The sequence below is a fragment of the Cricetulus griseus genome, assembly GCF_003668045.3.
Source record: "Cricetulus griseus strain 17A/GY chromosome 1 unlocalized genomic scaffold, alternate assembly CriGri-PICRH-1.0 chr1_0, whole genome shotgun sequence".
Taxonomy (NCBI): domain Eukaryota; kingdom Metazoa; phylum Chordata; class Mammalia; order Rodentia; family Cricetidae; genus Cricetulus; species Cricetulus griseus.
The window spans coordinates 74,317,731-74,334,429 of NW_023276806.1; the positions used below are offsets into that span (position 1 = coordinate 74,317,731).

The window sequence follows — 16,699 nt, forward strand, 5'->3', positions numbered from 1 at the left end:
CTCATTCCAACATATGGAAATTGAGGCTAGGGCATTTTGAGTTTGTGATATTACTGTTCTAAAGACAGAATGACCTACATGAAAGAGACATTATCAAAATACCAAGGAATGGAGCTTGAGCTCACTAGTAGATCTTTTGCCTACCATGCCCAAGAGTATTGCAAGTAAAGTATTGCAGTATTGCAGTATTGCAGTATTGCAAAGTCTCTCTCCCTCTCCCTCTCCCTCTCCCCCTCCCCCTCCCTCTCCCTCTCCCTCTCCCTCTCCCCCCTTTCTCCCCCTCTGGTTATATACATACATACAGGCACACACACATATACAGTTTTCCCATCTATCTCTCTTTTTTATTTTATTTTTGAGATTATAAAATATAACTACATTTATCCCTTCCCTTTCTTCCCTCCAAACTCTCCCATATAACCCTTCCCACTCTCCTTCAAATTTATGGACCCTTGTTTTCATTGTTATTTCACAAATTTATGTATATATTTCTAAATACAATCTCCTTAATCTGTATGTTACTTGTATGTTCACAGGTTCACTGAAGTGAATAGGCAGATGAAATCTCTCCACTTGAGGCTGGTGTGACAAGCTAACATGTATAAGAGAGGCCCAAATAGGAATATAGGGGTTGAGATAATCTTGAGAGAGAACTGAGTTGAAAGAATTAAAGGGAATTTTACATGTACAGGGACACTGAAGAACTAAAGACTGATCTGAGACATGTGGTTGGAAGTCACTGGTCACTAGGAGAAGAAACTACTAAGAAGCAACTCAGGGCTTGCTATGGAAAGGCAAACAAAAAAGCCACACATTGTTGATTTTATCCTGAAGCCATGAGAGGACCAGAGGCAAGACCTACAACTCTGAGTAAGATACTAACCTACCCAAGATGCATAGAGAGAACTTTCTCAACCGGTCTTGTAAGACTAAGTCCAGTGAAACCAGCTCCAGCACTGTTGAGTTTTAAAAGGAAACAAATCTTCATACGGTTTTATAAGATTTTTTTGTTTTAAAAGAGAAAGGGTAGAGAGACAAGATTGTGTAGCTTCTGTATGTATGGATACTACAAAAATAACCAAGCTGTGGGTTTCAGGACTAGTCTTGGAAATAGGTTTCTCTGTAAATTAAAACATAGGAAGACATCATCATACATCTATTAGGATGGTATTGTTAAGATGAAAAATAGATGCTGGTAAAGGCCCAGAGAAAAGAGAAACTTCAGACATTGTTGGTAAAAATTCAAACTAATAGAACCACTGTGGAAAACTGTTTGCAGTGTCCTTGGAGAATGAAAGGGGAATATATGGCCCAATAAGGCCCACTTCTAGATTCTGTCCAGGGAACAAACACCAGAATCTCACTGAGGCATCTGCACTCCCATGTTCCCTAAGCATCATTCACTACAGCCAAGGAGTAGAGGCAACCTGCATGGCCACCATCACATGCTACCACACACACATGACAGAATACTATTCATTCTATACAAGATGAAATGCTGTCACACAGGACAACATGAATGAAACAGGGGACCTTGTGCTAAGTAAACAGAAAGGCAAAGATAGATACAGTGTGATCCCATATGTGGACTTCAAGACTTCTTGAACTCTTATGAGAGGATAAATGTTTGCTGCTAGAGACAAGATAAAGACAACTTGAGGGGCCTTGCTGATAAAAAAAGAATTTGAAGTTTCAGTTAGATAAGACAAAGAAGATTGAATAAACTCATGACAGGGGTGATGGCTTAGTGGATAAGATGCTTGCTGTACAGGAATGAAGACCTGAGTTCTGGGTGTGGCTGCATATGCTTGCGGCCTCATTGTTGGGAGTGGGGTTAAGGGTGGGGACAGAGATAGGAAGATGCAGCTAGTCCAGCCAAAACAATGAGTGTCAGACTCAGTGAGAAGCACTGTCTCAAAAGAACACAGTGGGAAGTGATAGAGGAAGACACAAGATATGTGAGTGTATGGGTGAGAACACTCCACGTTACATACACATGAGAGAGACAAAGAGAATATTTTTAAAAAGTAATGATCTATTGCACAGAATGGTGACTAAAATGACACATTGTGTATTTCAAAACTGCTTTTAAAATGGGGGAGGGACAAAGCTAAAATGTTTTTATTATGAAGAAATACCAAGTGTGTGGCATGATAGATTTAATTAGCCTGGTTTAACCATGCCCCTTCAAAGCAGCAAATTATAACCCATAAGTATACACAATTACCAACTAAAACTAAAATTAAAGGGGCATTAGATTTCTAGGTAATTTAAACCACTTCTGCAAGAAAAAAATGCATGTCTGTGTATTTAAGTAACTACCACTCACTTCATAGCTCATCTTCTCTAGGTTGAGAAGAGCTTAGTTCATCCCAGAGTTTCATTAAGCATTAACTTCTTGGATAAGTGTCTGTCCTGGGAACAGGGAAGAATGCTTTATGACTTGCCCATCATGACCTGTCTAAGAAATCTGAGCCATCAACTCTACTTTTAAAACTATCCTTTGTTCTGAAGCTTGCCTATGGAGCTACCCCAAACACCCACTCCCTGGGTGTCTCTAAATGGAAACTCCTAGACTCTTCCTGCCTCAGCATTTATTTTAAAATGCAAGAATCAGGCTGGCTATGAGGGAACAAGCCTTTGTCCCACCACTTGGGAAGCAGAGACAGCTGGATCTCTTCGAGTTTGAGACTGGTCTGATCTACATAGTGAATTTCAGGACAGACAGGGTTATGCAAAGAGACCTTGTCTCAAAAGTTTTTTAAAAATGTAGGATTCAATTGGCTTCTGAGGGTGGTGGTAATGTTGGTAAGGGTGCCAGGTTCTATAAGCAATCACAGTTTGGAGGTGACATCCTCCTTACCTTTGGGGAACCTAGTCCAGAGAGTCCTTGGTTTATGCTGTTAAAGGAGCCATAAGTTTCTGACCTTAGAATATAAGCCTGGCCACATCACTTCCATGTCTAAAACATTCTAAAACATTCTCCATGTGCTAAACACAAAGCTCGGGGTCCTGAGAAGATAGAGAACATACTGCCCATCTAAGACTTGTCTTGCTTCATCCCCAAGCTCTAATCTCCAGTTCAAAACTACTTCCATTTTCCTGAGCACACACTGCCTTCCCAAGCCTTTTAGGTTGTCTGCCTTCCTACATCTATCCCAGCTCCTTCTCTATCCACACTGACTTGTAAGAGACAATTCTGGGCCAGCAAAATAGCTCAGTGGGTTAAAGCGCATCCAGTACACACCCAATGACCTGAGTTTGAGCCTTGGATCATGCTGTGAAAGAAGAGAAACAACTCCTGAAAGTTGTCCTTTGATACAAAGGATACACACAAACATACAAACACACACACACACACACACACACACACACACACACACAACTAAATAAATGTAAAAACAATTGTGATGCATGGATGATTTGTTTCATGATCTTTCGATGTTCTTGTATAACTCTTCTAAGACATAGCTAATGGACTCAGAATAAAAATGCAGCTGCCTAAGACCCCAGTAATCTTCCATTTCAATGACCTCCCTGAAAATGATGAGGATTAGATAGAAACTTGAGCAACAGATCTAGGGATGTACAAAGATTTCCATGCCCTCATTCTGTCCACCTGGTACTTGATTCTCACACAGGCATGGTGTTAGAGAATACAGGAACAAGAAAGGTGTGGTGGAGACACACACACACACACCCCTACTGGCCTCGATCCACTGATGTGAGATGAACTGTGAAAGCATCAGGTCAGAACAGTCAAGAAAATAAGGTTAGTGAAAGGAGGTTGCAATCTGGATGGCTAGGGAATGGGAATACAATCACTGGAAGCCCTCCTGTGGCATGATTGATCACAGAGGCCACAAGGCAGCATGATGAAGGATGAGACTACTGAATCCTCCCACTCACATCTGTAGTTCAGCTTCAGAATGCATCATCTGGGACCTATGTTATCTTTTAAGCTTCAGTTTCTCCACAGGACATCTGTACCATGAGGATGTCATGGGTATGAGACTCCTGCAGGACTTAATGAGCTGGTGAATAGAAAGTATTCTCATTTCAAAAATTAGAAACAATAGTATCATCTACTGCCAGCCATAGGACTTGCTTTGAATTAATTGTAGGTGCCCATTTACTGATCTAAAAGGCATACCACAAGATGCTAAATCAGCTTAGAAACCAGATGAAAACAAAAGGTCACATTTATAAGTATGCAGTAGGTGCTATAATAAATATTTGAGTTTATAGATGTTATAGCACTTACTGAACACCTATGAATGTAACCTGTTTTCATTTATTTTCTCTCTCTCTCTCTCTCTCTCTCTCTCTATATATATATATATATATATATATATATATATATGCATATATATATATGTGTGTGTGTGTGTGTGTGTTGAATCACTTTTAATGACAAAGCCATGTTAAATATTATTATAAATATCATTATTCTAATTTTCATCATTATTATGCTAATAAAAAAGGTTCAGCAAATGATTGAATGAGGACTCAAACTCAGGCAGTATATACCGTCAGTATACACACTCAGTTACACAGCTATTTGAATTAGAAATCCCACTCCCTTCCCCAGTTCTGGGACAGTGCTTCACAGACAAAATTAAATACCAGTACATTGAGATGATTTCAGCTGGATTGAGCTAAAGTCATAAGCATTGCCTTTTAATTAAGGAAGGGAAGGTTGTCTGGTCCTACTGAACTTGTGCAGTCCCTCTGCCAACCCAGAGCTGTAGCACATTCAGGCCATACAGAGAGTCGTCATGACCTTGAGCTCAGGGTGATGCTGGGTGAAGCCTGCAATCAGTGGCAGTAAGAGTCACTCTCACAAGGACAATCACCCTGAGCTATGTTGTATAGGGATGCAGCTCCAAGGACTGGAAGAGGGACAAGTATAAGGTGGGTGCTCAATAAACATTTGCTAAAACAAAAAAGATAAATACAATTTTAGAGGCATAGATTTGTGTGGAGTTGAGACACGTGTTTACAGTGTGAACACCATAACAACCATTCACTATCACTTCTGTCCCAGTCCAATGTCAGAAAAAGGAAGAAATTCCGGATGCACAGCAGAGGGTTTCCAGGTCTCCAGTGTGTCTGTGAAGGTATGTAGTAGACAAATAAGAGGACACTGCAGCCAGCCAGTGATGCTTGGGAGCAATACTCAGTAAACTTTTGTTCCCAAATGAATGCAAGTATTAAGCTGGCCAGCTCAATTTGATTGCTAAAGAAATAGCCTTGGGGCTTTTCTGATAAAGAACACAATGTGGTTTTGAGCAAACAATTTTAGAATAAAACATGATTATACGCTCTTGAATAAATATTGTAAGAAAGTTTGCAGGCATGCTGAAGGTTTGCGGGATTCAGAACCATCATGTTTCCAAACTGTAGAAGCATTCTCAGAACTCCAAGCAAATAGATTCCATCTCTACCTGATTCCCTAAACAACAGGAAAAGCAAAGCTGCTGTCCTTCCACCCTGGCAGATAGACCATCAGCTAGGACTCCCCAGGGCTGCTCCAGTAAACTTGAGAAGATGGGGAAAAGAATAAAACACAATATATTTCTCCTGCTCTGTAAGAAGAGGCAATGCAAGTTGGGAAACAGTGAGCAACTTGGGATACACGATGAATTTAAATGGAAGTTTGTGTGGTGCCTGTAGTTTGTCATCTAAGCAGCATACTGCACAGGATTTTTGGAACTAGCCTACCTTAATTCAGTATGACAGCTCCATGGCAATAAAACAGCATCCTAAAAATAAAGCATACATAATGCATCTTCCATGCTAGGTATGAAAAGAAGCAAGATGTTTAAATGCTACCCAAATGGTGTTCCTGAGCCTCATTCACAGTAACATGCAGACTCTTGGGAAACTATGGCAAAGCTACCAATCCAGAGGGCACTGGGCTTCCACTCATTCATCCATTCATCCATCCATCCATCCATTCATTCTTGGGGTGAACACACACATACTTTCAGAAGTTGTTTTTCTCCTTCCACTGGATGAGTTCTAGATATCAAATTCAAGTCAGCAGACCCGACAGCAAATACCTTTACCTGCTAAGCCATCTAGCCCAGCCCTGGGTTTCCTTTTTAAATGTATTGACCTTCACACAGTCACAGTCTGCTTTGTCTTACCCTATATAAAATATAAAAACATATTTTTAAATATTTTTTTCAAAAAGTCATCTGAACATATTAACATACCACCACAAAGTATCTGGTGACCTTTGTAATAATTTGAGAGTCTTGTGTAAGAAAAGAGAGGCAGAAGACAAATTATGTTCAAGCATATTTTCATTTGCCTATGTTCACACCAAACAAACAAATCTGGTAAATATTAGAATTTTAGCTTGCATTTAAAAATAAGTGTAGCAATGGTCAGGGTAGAACATCAATAGTTCATCCCTCAAGCAAAAACTAAGTCAGAGTTATATTGTTGAACTGAAAAAGAAAGTAAATCTGTTGACACAGTAGCACAATCAGAAAATACCATGCTCAAATGTGTACAGTTTGGTCATTATCCCATAACTGTCCCAGATAGTATTTAAAACATGGTGTTGGTTTGCAGAAGAAACCTGGGAAAGAATTAGCCTGTGAAGAATCAGGAACAAGTTCCATCTTCACTAGTCACTAGCCATGTGGCTTGAAGAAAAATTCATAACCTTATACAGCTTCAGAATTTCCCTGCTTAAAACAAAAGTAATAGGGGCTGGGGGCGTGGCTCTTCTGTCCTTATCTGGTTTTCCAACTGCATCTTGATACCAGGTCCATGGTAGTAAATTGTTTTAACTACATGGATAATGACTCCATTATACACTGCATTACGTCTAATACTTGGGTCTTTATAGATAACCCAAGTCACCTATAATAGTTGAATATTGCTGAAAATATCATTTTATATTTCATATGTTTATAAAACTAAGTTGAGGTTTATTAAGAAAATGACAGTAGGACATACCAAAGTGGTGGGTGTTGATTTCTAGGAATATGGGAAGATCCTCAGGATTTTAGATTACAGGTTTCATACCCAAACCTTAGCAAAGGAAAGGATTATTCATGAATTCAGGTGGAGAAAAGCAAGGAATTCCAGGAATGGGAGAGGATTTTTCCCGAAGCAGGGTTTTCTCCCACTTTCTAGCCTTATATGTGATTTCCCACATTTGTCAAGGTGTCAAATGCAGTGGACACATTCACAAAGATTTTACTGCTAGGCATCACACAGTACCTATAGCACATGTGATGATTTGTCTATTTAATACCAAGTCTACACATCAGATGTTACTGATACTTTATTTTATTCACTTCTTTGTGGTACATAGGGTTGAATCAAGGGCCTTGTACTTGTTAGGCAAGCACATAGCTGTTGATATCCTAATAATGAAGAAAAGGACACTTAGGGGTCATCCCAGTTGGCCATGTTGGTCCTAACAAGTTTTACATAGACTACCAGTCTTTAGCCTCTGCACAATTTGCTCTTTTTCACCTATGTATGTCCAGCCAATCTCTTTCTCCTCCTTAGAGATTTATACTTTTTTTAATCTTAAGGGGTTGAAGAGAAGGCAAGAACTGTATCTTTTTTAAGGACTCTGGATGCTTTATTTATCTTTGGACCTCTCTCGAAGAGAACCATAGAACAGGAATCTGTGCCCATAATAATGACTAGATATAGTATGGTGACACACTGCTGTCATTCCCTACCTAACTACAAACATACCCATATATATGCTCTCCTTTTTCTGTAATAGCTTTGCAGCATCTCAGAAAATGGTTGGGTATAAATGCTGGCAAATCCACTGATGTCAAAAATATATTTCATATCAAAAAACATTCATATAAAATGTATCATTCTACAACCAAGAACTGGTCCAAAGAGTAATCTGAGCTAATAACTGTGATGATTGAATCACTATTACTTTTATCAATTTCTAAAATTGTGAAGACAGGACTAGAAAGGTGGCTCAGTAGTTAAGAGCGCATATTATCCTTGTGGAAGATAAGTTCCATTTCCAGCACCCATGTCAGGCTGTTAAAAATCACATGTAGTGTGCTGAAGAGATGGCTCAGCAGTTCAGTGCACTGACTGTTCTTCCAGGGGTCCTGAGTTCAATTCCCAGCAACCACATGGTGACTCACAACCACCTTGAATGAGATCTGGTGCCCTCTTCTGGCATGCAGGCAGAAGACTGTATACATAATAAATAAAATCTTTAAAAAAAATCTAAACAAAGGCAGTGGTGGCACACCCCCTTAAAAAAAGATCATATGTAACTTCAGCTCCAGGGGCTCCAATGCCCTGCTCTGGATTCTGAAGACACTACACCAGTAACCATAAGCCAATACTCAGATACATGTATGTATATGATTTAATTGTTTTAATCTCAAAAATATGCTGAAGAAAGTCTGTGTATTGGCAGTCCCTGTACCATGGCTCGAGTTAACTTATAAATTTTCAACTTTAAGATGGCGAAGAGTATTCAATAAAAACCATATTTTGAATTCTGAGGTTTGATCTCTCCCTGGACTAGCAATATCTGATGAGGCTTTGCAGAAATGCCAGGTGGTAGCATTGAGCCCAGGTTAACCACCTGACTGTGAAGGTAGACAACCAACACTTGTCAGCATGCTGTATTGCAGGTATTATTTGGATATTGTGTTTTACATCCCATCCTGTGTATGCAAGACACATCTCTCTGTGTGTATGAGCCTTTATTACAAAATAGACTTTGTGGTAGATAATTTTACTCAGCTATAGACTAATGCAAATGTCCTTGGGGAATACGTGATCAGGCTGAGCCATGATCCCATAGGTTAGCCATATTAAGTGCATCTGAATCCAGTACATAAACCTATTATAAGGTGAATGTATCTGTAATTGGTAACCTCTTGTCATTGGACTGAATCAACAAGGAGCTTCAACTTCGAGACCAAGAGTGTGCAAATCATTCAGGTTTCTCCTTTGTGTCTCCCTAGAAATGTCATCCATCTCTTTTATCTTCCTTTTATACTTATGTGCTTTCTAATCGAAGTCACATTTACTCCAGGTTTCAATCTCCAGACCCATCAATTTCTTATCATGGAGTTCCAAGATCCAATGACTTGAGTGCACCTCTGAAAAGTTTTATGTGTACTTAATATGATAATAGAGACCCAATTCTTTTTTTAAAAAAAATGGTGCTTGGTAAGAAGTGACAAGTCTCAATTATGATGGCGGTCACTGTTATCTTGAGAAAAGAGGTTTCCACCACCTGTATGTGTGCATGAGTGTTGGTCACCTGCGATAACCATACTAAATAACAAGTTTATAATTGCTAAGAATATGGAGAGAAAAAAAGGCAGACCAGATGCCTTGGTCCTGCCTCAAAGAGATGATGGGATAGACTTAGTAGACTTCCTAGGGGAGGTCTTACCCTCTCCGTGGAGAAGATGGGAGGTGGGGGTGGGGTAGAGGGAGGAGATGAGGGAGGGGGAACTGGGATTGGAATGTAAAGAATAAATTAGTAAAAAAAAAAATTTAAGGCCGATCGTGTGGCTTCTTAAAGGATTTGTTTAGAGAAGCTGATTGGTGGAAATGGGAAAGACTTAGAAATTTAAGATAAAAATATGGAGAAAAAGAATTAGAATTTTTTATGCTCTCAAGAATTCATTCTCCTTTTATGACCCTAAAATGCCTTACTTTTCCTTCATCTCAAATTAAGGTTTTAAAAAATGCCAACTGTGTAGGATTCTTAGAGTCTCTGAGATAATCCAAATAGCTACACTTAACTTTGCCTTCATTGTACTAGATGTAAATGTGTTTTCATAATCACAATTAAAAGTTAAAGAATAGAAACTATATTTAGGGAATATTATATACAAGATGTGCTAACTACCTACTGTCTCTTCCATATAAAAAGATGTATTTCTAGACCAAATCATATCATCTAAACAAACACTATTGCTCCTCCTACAGAAAACCCATCATCAAATCATGCTAGCACAATGCCAACACATCCTGCCAGTGGTCCTCAGTATAACACATCTATAAGCCTTATTATTTGTACTGTGAGGATATTACCAGCAACATTTGCTATTGGCCTCCACAGAGAACTTTTTTAAGAGGCCACTAGAAGAACCTTAGCCAAGATTTACTGTAAAAATACTAATACTTGTCCTTACATTAGGAGCTGGAGGCAGATACCGGCTTACTGTTTAGCATCTAAGGAACAAGGCAAGAAGGAATTCCTGCATCATTTGACATCATGTTCATTGAGTATCTGCAGCATGTTATACTCTCCAATAAGATCCAGGCATACAATAAAGAATACAGGAAATAGTACTGCCTGCCAGACATAGAGACTCCTGGAAAGGGAATGATGACACAGAATGAATGAGCCAGATCTCAGACTTGTGCGTGTAAGTTTGAGTTAAGAGAAGAATGGGAGGTCCTGACAGGGGAAATCCACACTCAATGGAATCAGGAGCACAAAGCAACATAGAAAGAGGAATTGGTAAGAGTGTCCATTGCATGCCGGAACTGGTCTCTTCATGCCGCCTGCCTCACCCTAACAGCTCACTTGTATAAGGTGATGTACAACTGCATGAGTTATTTCAGAGGCTCCTGGGGAAGCTGGCCTGACTTCACGACTCCAAAAATCCAAATGGAGAAGATACCAGAAAGGACAGAGCAAGCACTGGAGCCATTTGATACAAAATCCTAGGGATTTAACTTATCACACTGAGCTGCAATTGTGACAGAGTTGAGAGCAAAACTAGTTTTATTGCTAGTTTGGTTTTTTTTTAATTTTCCACAAGAGAAAATGACTTTTGAAGGTTGAAGGCTCAAAGCAACTCAATGAACTTGGTACTTCATGTACTTAGTGTAATAAAGGCAATAGCCAGCACTTACTGAAGGTTTAGTTTGTGCCAAGAACTGTTTTCCATGTGTGAGCTATCAGCAACTTCATGAAGAGGACAGTATTGCCACTTTACAGCTGAAGAAACTGGGAGAGAGATACTATAACATTTCAGCATTGATTTATTTTGTAACGTGTTGATTATTCTATGTTTCAGCACAAGCCACTGACTGGATGAAATTCAGATTCCAACACTGACATGGTATCCTTATTCAGATAGTATCCTCTGTGTGGCCATGAACATCCCCACAGACCAGCACTGTGACCTTGCACTTGAGTTTGTGGCCACATGCCCTAGACACTACTTTTGTGTTCCAGAAAGACCCAATTTTGAAAATCATGCTCTGTAAACAATGGAGTTTGAAGACATCACATGACACACATTCTAGGCATATCAACTTCACCTTATTTTCTCTACTTATTGGATAAAGAGGCTGAATCCATCGGTGATAGGGGGAGTTAAAGTGTTGGCTCTTATGCAGTCCATTCTGTCTGAACCTCTGGCAAAGATCCTGTTTACTGAGGAAAGGTAACTTACTCAGTTTCCTCTTACTATTTTTTAATTGAATCTTTATTTTATGTGCAGAAGTGTTTGTCTTCATGTGTACCGGACATGCATGTCTGGTACCTGCAGAGGTCAGAAGACAGTGTTGGATACCCTTGAACTAGAGTTACAGGTGGTTGAGAGCTGCCACATGTGTGTTGAGAACAAAACTCCTCCACCTCTGGTCCTTTGCAAGAGCATTGAGTGCTCTTAACCACTGAGCCATCTCTCTAACCCTCTCTTACTCTTTAAAGCATCATTGTAAGGAAGTTTCCATAGAAACCTGTAATAATATATGGGCTGTTGGCAAATTCTACCCTGGCTTCTTGTCATCATGCAAACTGTCATTGGCTTTAATTAGATTTAATATGCCATGAAAAAGGGCAGCAAGGGAAATGGAGAGCAAAGACTGCACAGTGTGGGCTTACTCTCACATGCTCAGTAAAGCCATGTGCTGGAACTCTAGCATCACCAGACTGGGAGAAAGAATGCCACGGAGTATGGAAAAACGGCACTGCTGCTGCTGTCCAAATGGGAAACGTGGGTGGAGAAAAATCATTTCGAGAGGATGAGGGAAAAGAGAAAATGATCCCAAATTCCCAACAGCTGCACATAAGAAGCAAGTGAATCTGTTACCTTGGATGAACTCTGATTTCCTGCTCACGGATGGCAGGGTCCTATTGAGACCCAGAATCCTGTCCAGGTGGAAGGCAAACACTTCACTCATGTCCAGAGGCTGCTTGAGTAACCCACAGGGACTAGGCCCACACCCAGGCACGGAGCCTGAAGTGCTCCCTTCCAACACCAGCAAGTGGGCACCACTCTTAGAGACTGCTGGCAGGATGCTAGCCACCTCACCATCAGCCAGCAGGCGCATTCTGCGAATGTCTTCTTTGCTCAGCCATGAGGGGGCGCTCTCACTGTAAATCCGTATGTTGCTCTCTCGAGCCCTAGGCTGCCGCAAGTTTGAAACACCACTTCTGATTCCAGGACCACGCAGCACCCTCCAGGGTCGTTCCCCAACCTTAGTCAGATAACCCTGAGCATAGCCAGGTACTTCAGCATCTGCTGCCTGCGCGACTTCCTGCAGTATAAAAGATGGCTTAACCAGCGCCTCCTGACGAGGGGCCACAGATACCACTGCATACTTCTTCCTGCGCTTGGGTTTCACCGTGCCACGGATATTGGCAGGCTTGATCCGCTTGGAGCGTAGGGTAATGTACACCACGTTGGGTTGCAGTGTGCTGCCATTATCCTGCGACTCTGGAGGGGCCAGGGTACCATCCAGGGGGATCTCCGGAAAGAGTACCTTGGAGATGTCGCGGCTGTGGGGTGCCCCCCTTTCAGTGGTCTGCCCATGCTGGAAAGAGGCCCTGCCAACCTGGCTCACCAGGAAGCCCAGGTAGATGGCACAGGCAGTGCCCAGCAGCAGGTTCCTTCTGGTCCTGGGACGCCGGCTGCTCCAGAGTTTACACACTCGAGGGATGCACAGGGAGCAGACAAACCAGTTTATGAGCTGCCCCGGCTTGTCTGGACAGGTCATTTCTCTGCTGCTTCCACATGCTGAATGGAGTTTAAAGTCTGCCGCTTGTTTCTGGTGACATGATTCATGGCTTCCTGAATCCAGCCGTCCAGTCCGCTTCGATATCTAAGTGGTCTCCAATAGGCAGAGGTGAAAGAGAGGGGTCGCTGCTGGCGCTGGGAACGCTCAGGGCAGGGCCACCACAAGCCTTTTAAACTCCTATCAGCCTGCCTCAGGAGAAAGGAAGGCTGACTCTGGGGATGAGTGGAAACGAAGTTGACTGAGTCACCATCTCAACCCATTTTGGTTCCTCTGCAAGAGCAAAGAGGAGAGTAACCCTTTCCTTCCATAAACACTACCAAGTTTGGGGTCAAAGTGTAAAACATGGAAACAAGACAGGTGTGAGAGTCTGATTTCACTCTAAAGTAATGAAAACAAACTGCAAAGAGCACATGGTGGCTTATAGTTAAAGCCACACTACACCTGACTGTGAAGCAACGTGGTAAAACGTCATCAGCCGGGCTTCCCTACACACCCTCTTTGTGTGATTCGGAAGTAACTCAAGACAAGTAATAAGCACATTTAAATTTTTAGAAGCACCCTAATTTTTATGCGATATGTACTAACTACTTTGGCAAAAACAAGTAATGAGTTCACATTTAAACATTTTCTCTTTAACAGAAATGCTCGGGATTGTCTCCACAGTACATTCTAATACCTTACACTGGTATTTAACTGTCTTTACTGTCTGTGTAGCTTGGAAAAAAGGAACATTTATTCTCTCTCTCTCTCTCTCCTCTCTCTCTCTCTCTCTCTCGTCTCACACACCATCCACACAGCCACACACACACACACACACACACACCACAAATGTAATTACTTTTTATTTTTTTTCTTTCCACTAAAGAGAGCAGAATGAAAGAAAAGAATCTCCACATTTTTTTCTCCACTTTTTAAAATAGAGGAAGAAACTGGTTTAAAAAGAAAAAGACCAGTTTACTTACCCTGCTGGCTGCTCGCTCAGCTCCAGGACGAATGGAATCCCTGACCCTAATGCACAGAACTTGGAGAGACTGCGGCATGTAAAGAGAACATATTTCATGGTCAAAAGAGTTCCACCTTTCAGACATCTCAGCTCAACTCTCAAAGCTGCTGCCTCCTGACAGCAAAGCAAAATGATTTGTAAACCAGCTGTGGCACAGTTTTCAGGCACGTGAGGCTCTTTTTGAAAGATGACTAAAAAAATAAAATTTAATTTTGAATTCTCAAAACACAGTTCGGAGTCAGTTTTCATTCAAACAACTTTCTGCCTCTTTCAACCCCTGGGAGCCCTCTAGTGTCCCACTAGCTAACCAACACAGGCGTGTCAGCCTTGGGAAGATGAAGCGATCTGAAGAGTTTGCAGAGGCTGGTGGAGACTCCTCTGCCAAATAAAGGCCCCTAAAATGAGTTCTGCTGACCCCTGCCTGACCCTATGGAGGTGGGGACCAGATACCAGAGGACCAGGGCCTGCATCTTACCTTATATCTGGGCTGTTTGCAGACTAACAGCTGTCTTCCACCAATTCTGAAAAGAATGGACCAGGAAGCAGACACAAACCTAAGAAGGGGGTCACTGGAAATGAGGAGGAAAATGGAAGTGTGAGATTAGAGTGTGGGAGACAGGAAGGCACTTTCGGTGTTCAACTGCACCCAGCAACAGCACTTAGAAGGCAGCCTGGGCTCCTTCTGATTGGAGGGCTTTTAAAAACAGGTTAGTGATTGGCCTGGGTCATTTACATGTCCTGGCACAAAGGCAGGAGCAGACCACCTTGGGGACTCACTGGGCTTTTTTTTTCTTTTTCTTTGCTTCTACAGCCATGGAGTCAAACAAGAAGTCACCTTCGAGACAGGGGCAATTGTCCCTGTTAGGAAAAAGGTCATGAATGAGTAGATCAGACTATGATGCTGCTTAACCATAAAAATACTGTTACAGTGCCAAAAACAAAAAGCTGACAATTTCCCATTCTCAAACTTTTCTTCCTCTTTAGAAGTTCTGGTACATAGTGAAAAGAGACAAAACAATTCCAAGATGAACAGTAGTCTTGTATTTCCAACAGGCTTTGGTACTGAAGTCATTTTCTTTATGCTCCCAAACTCTTAAAGCACATACAACATGAACATGAATTTATTTTCTAGATACTTTCTGAGAGGGGCTAATGTCTGAGCTGCTTTTTACAGCTATCTTATACTTTTCACATATTCAAAAGATTAATTGCCCCAAGTCTCTACAAATGAAAGCCATAGGCTAAGATATAGTTTACTGATAGAACACTTGCCTGACATAAGGGAGTTCTTAAGTCCTGTTTTCAACAATATAAAATATTAAATGAAAAGTTAAAAATAAATGCTTGGCAGAAGTCTCTTCCAGACATCTTAAAGGCAACTTTATGGGTGCCTAGGAAGCAAATAAAGATTGCATGTGCCGATGAGTTTGGCTGACTCCTCTCTTACCTCAACATAATGGTCAAGTCATACTCCTCCTCAGTCACAACAGGGGTTAGCAGACACTAAGGCATGTGGTCAGTAAAGAATGGGCAGGAAAGGAAGCAAACACAGCTCTCCCCCTCAATGTTGTGGTGTATACTCACACTTGTCTAATCATCTGTATCTCGTTCCACATCCAACAGCTGAACAACAGCACTCATCTGAGAGCTTCCCATCGCAGTTAAAGGAGACAGCTATGATGGAAAGACCACCTGGAATAATTGGTAATATGTTTGTCTTTATCTCCCCCTGTCCACACCTTCCAGAACCTCTCAATCTTCTATCTACTGAGGCTCGTTGTGCCAAGCCAAAGCTACTATTCTAGCATTTGGTACAAGCACAGGACATTTTTTTTTCATAAAAATAAAACCAATACAACAGATGAGACTCATTAGATGTAATCAAAAATCCCTCCCTTCCAGGGCTCCTGAGACCTGTTCTGGGGCCTCAAGGTTTCTTCAAAACCCTTGAGTGAAACTGCGGGTGGGCACCAGCTACACAGGGAGACAGGGGAGGGCATTTAAAGTTTGTCGGTCATTGTTAGTCCTAGATGTATCTACATACCTTATTAAAATGTTTGATTCTATAACAAAGTCAAAATATTTTTATTTCATTTTAGAGTTGAATCATGTTCCCTCTGCAGAAGCTACCTTAGTCCTTTCAAAATGCCTGGTGAAGAGATGGATACAGCAGCATAATTAAATACACACATGCACATACACACACACACACACACACACACACACACACACACACACACTCAAGCAAAACAAACAAAAACCTATAGCCAGGAACTGGAACTTGGCCAGGAATTCATGAGTAACCCTCACACACAAACACACAAAAGAAAACAAATCTACAAACAAACAAAAAAGCAAGGAGACCCATCTGAAATGTTTTTTTGTTTTGTTTTGTTTTTCCTGAATATATTCTGGTTCCATCTACCTCCTCACTACTTGCTAAGCCTGGCTTTAGCTGTCCCAATGTCCAAGGGTAGCAGATGGAGAGAAGTGGAACAGAAAAACTTCCCTTTGACATTGTCAATCTACTGAGCAGTTCCTGGGCATGAGGTATAAGTGAAACTGACCCTCCAATGAGCATCTTGCAGTCTCTTCAATGGGGACAATATCAAAGTGTCTCTCTATCTGGCTGTTAATATCTCCTAACACCATGAAATCCATCAGGCTCCTGCTATATCA

General features: G+C 41.2%; 1 protein-coding gene across 1 annotated transcript in view; it reads right to left on the reverse strand.

The window, feature by feature from the left end:
- Gask1b (golgi associated kinase 1B) overlaps window positions 1–14,292 on the reverse strand; it is a 51,476-nt gene extending 37,184 nt beyond the window's left edge. Inside the window, exons 1-2 of the mRNA XM_027392916.2 lie at window positions 13,980–14,292; window positions 12,090–13,287 (exon numbers count right to left, since the gene is read on the reverse strand). Coding sequence (XP_027248717.1) covers window positions 12,090–12,996 — 907 coding nt within the window. The 5' untranslated portion in view covers window positions 12,997–13,287; window positions 13,980–14,292. The remainder of the gene's footprint in view (window positions 1–12,089; window positions 13,288–13,979) is intronic.
- Between the last annotated feature and the right edge of the window lie 2,407 nt (window positions 14,293–16,699).